This window comes from Cyprinodon variegatus, unplaced genomic scaffold (genome assembly GCF_000732505.1).
Source record: "Cyprinodon variegatus isolate N-32 unplaced genomic scaffold, C_variegatus-1.0 Scaffold1053, whole genome shotgun sequence".
Lineage (NCBI taxonomy): Eukaryota > Metazoa > Chordata > Actinopteri > Cyprinodontiformes > Cyprinodontidae > Cyprinodon > Cyprinodon variegatus.
The window spans coordinates 232838-234182 of record NW_015151506.1 but is presented as its reverse complement, the minus strand read 5'-3'; the positions used below and the strand labels follow the sequence as shown (position 1 = coordinate 234182).

Genomic DNA, 1345 nt, shown 5'->3' with positions numbered 1-1345 from the left:
AAAGAACACATTTTGTCAAAAAAACTTAATATGGAAAAAAGATTTTAAAAAATGTAATGTAAGAAAACAGCAAAATGACTCTTTAAGAAGTTTGTCAAAGTTTAATTCCTGAGTTGCATTTTTTTTTCTTCAAATTTCCATTAAATATCTTGTTCTCTGTTTGCAACAATTATGGAGCAGTATTCACTCCAAATAAAGACGAGGATTTTCCAGGGTTCAATTTATGCTACAACTCCACCTTGACCCATGAGGAATTATAACCATGTCTGTTTTTTTTTTTCGTTTTTTATTTGGAGCTTGCTGCTCTTTAAGGGATCTGATGGAGTTTTTGAAGTACAATATTTTAGATAAGGAGGGAAATATTGAGGTTTTTGATGCAGGAGCAGCAGTTGGTTCTTATTTAACACAAATCATCAGTCTTCACTGCCCACCCAGTTTTGTGGAATAAACATGTAATCTAAACACAGAAAATGAGGCTGCTTGATCTTTTCTTGTTTATTTTCCCACTGAGTGACACAAAGCCCATTTAGAGTCCAGCTCCCTCCTCAGGCGACGGCTCGTACTGCAGCAGCTGTGAGATGAGAAGAGAGGGAAGGTTCAAGATGTTTTCTGTGATGGACTCAAGCGGAAACATCAGCGCCTGAGCTTCTCACCCTGCTCCTCAGCTCTTTGTTCTCCTCCATCAGCAGGTTGAACTTCTGCTGGAGGTCGGCCAGTTCTGTCCGCAGCGCCTCGGCGTCCGTGGGCTCTGGGCACCCCGCCGTCAGGTGGACCTTTATGTAGCTGAGACACTGGTTAAGGTCAGACTCTCTGATCTTATCTCACTCTATAGTTAAAACAGGCTTTAATATCTAACAGACATTATTACTTCCAGCAAGGAGGTTATGTTTTTACAGTGTTTGTTTGTCTATTAGAGCATAGAGCTTGGAATCCAGAGGTTCTGAGTTTTTTATTTTCTTTTTTTATTAGAAAAATTCAATTTAAAAGAATAGGTGCACCTGTATATAGTGGGCAAAAAGCATAATCAAACATTGTTATTCGTTTACAGAAAAGCCCAAGAAAAAACACAAAAACTCATTAAAAATCCATTTCAACAAAAATACTTTCCCTCTCAAATATTTACAGAGGAAAATTTTATGTTTCTGCACTCTGATCCATCAAATTGACCAGTCATGAAAGTATTTGCATTTTCTGAGCAGTCCAAATATGTCCTGTGAAAGTCGATTATCGAATCAAGCCCCACTCCCACAGACTGCCACTACGGGTCCCTGAGAAAGACCCTTAACCCCACGCTGCTCCCCGGGTGCCGCACAATGGCAGCCCACTGCTCCCCAAGGGGAGGGGT

At 40.2% G+C, this 1345-nt stretch overlaps 1 protein-coding gene across 1 annotated transcript in view; it reads right to left on the bottom strand.

The window, feature by feature from the left end:
• Positions 1-291: 291 nt before the first annotated feature.
• Positions 292-1345, bottom strand: part of LOC107101095 (C-Myc-binding protein-like) — a 4727-nt gene continuing 3673 nt past the window's right edge. Inside the window, exons 4-5 of the mRNA XM_015399857.1 lie at positions 654-783; positions 292-571 (exon numbers count right to left, since the gene is read on the bottom strand). Of these exons, the coding sequence (XP_015255343.1) occupies positions 527-571; positions 654-783 (175 nt within the window). The 3' untranslated portion in view covers positions 292-526. The remainder of the gene's footprint in view (positions 572-653; positions 784-1345) is intronic.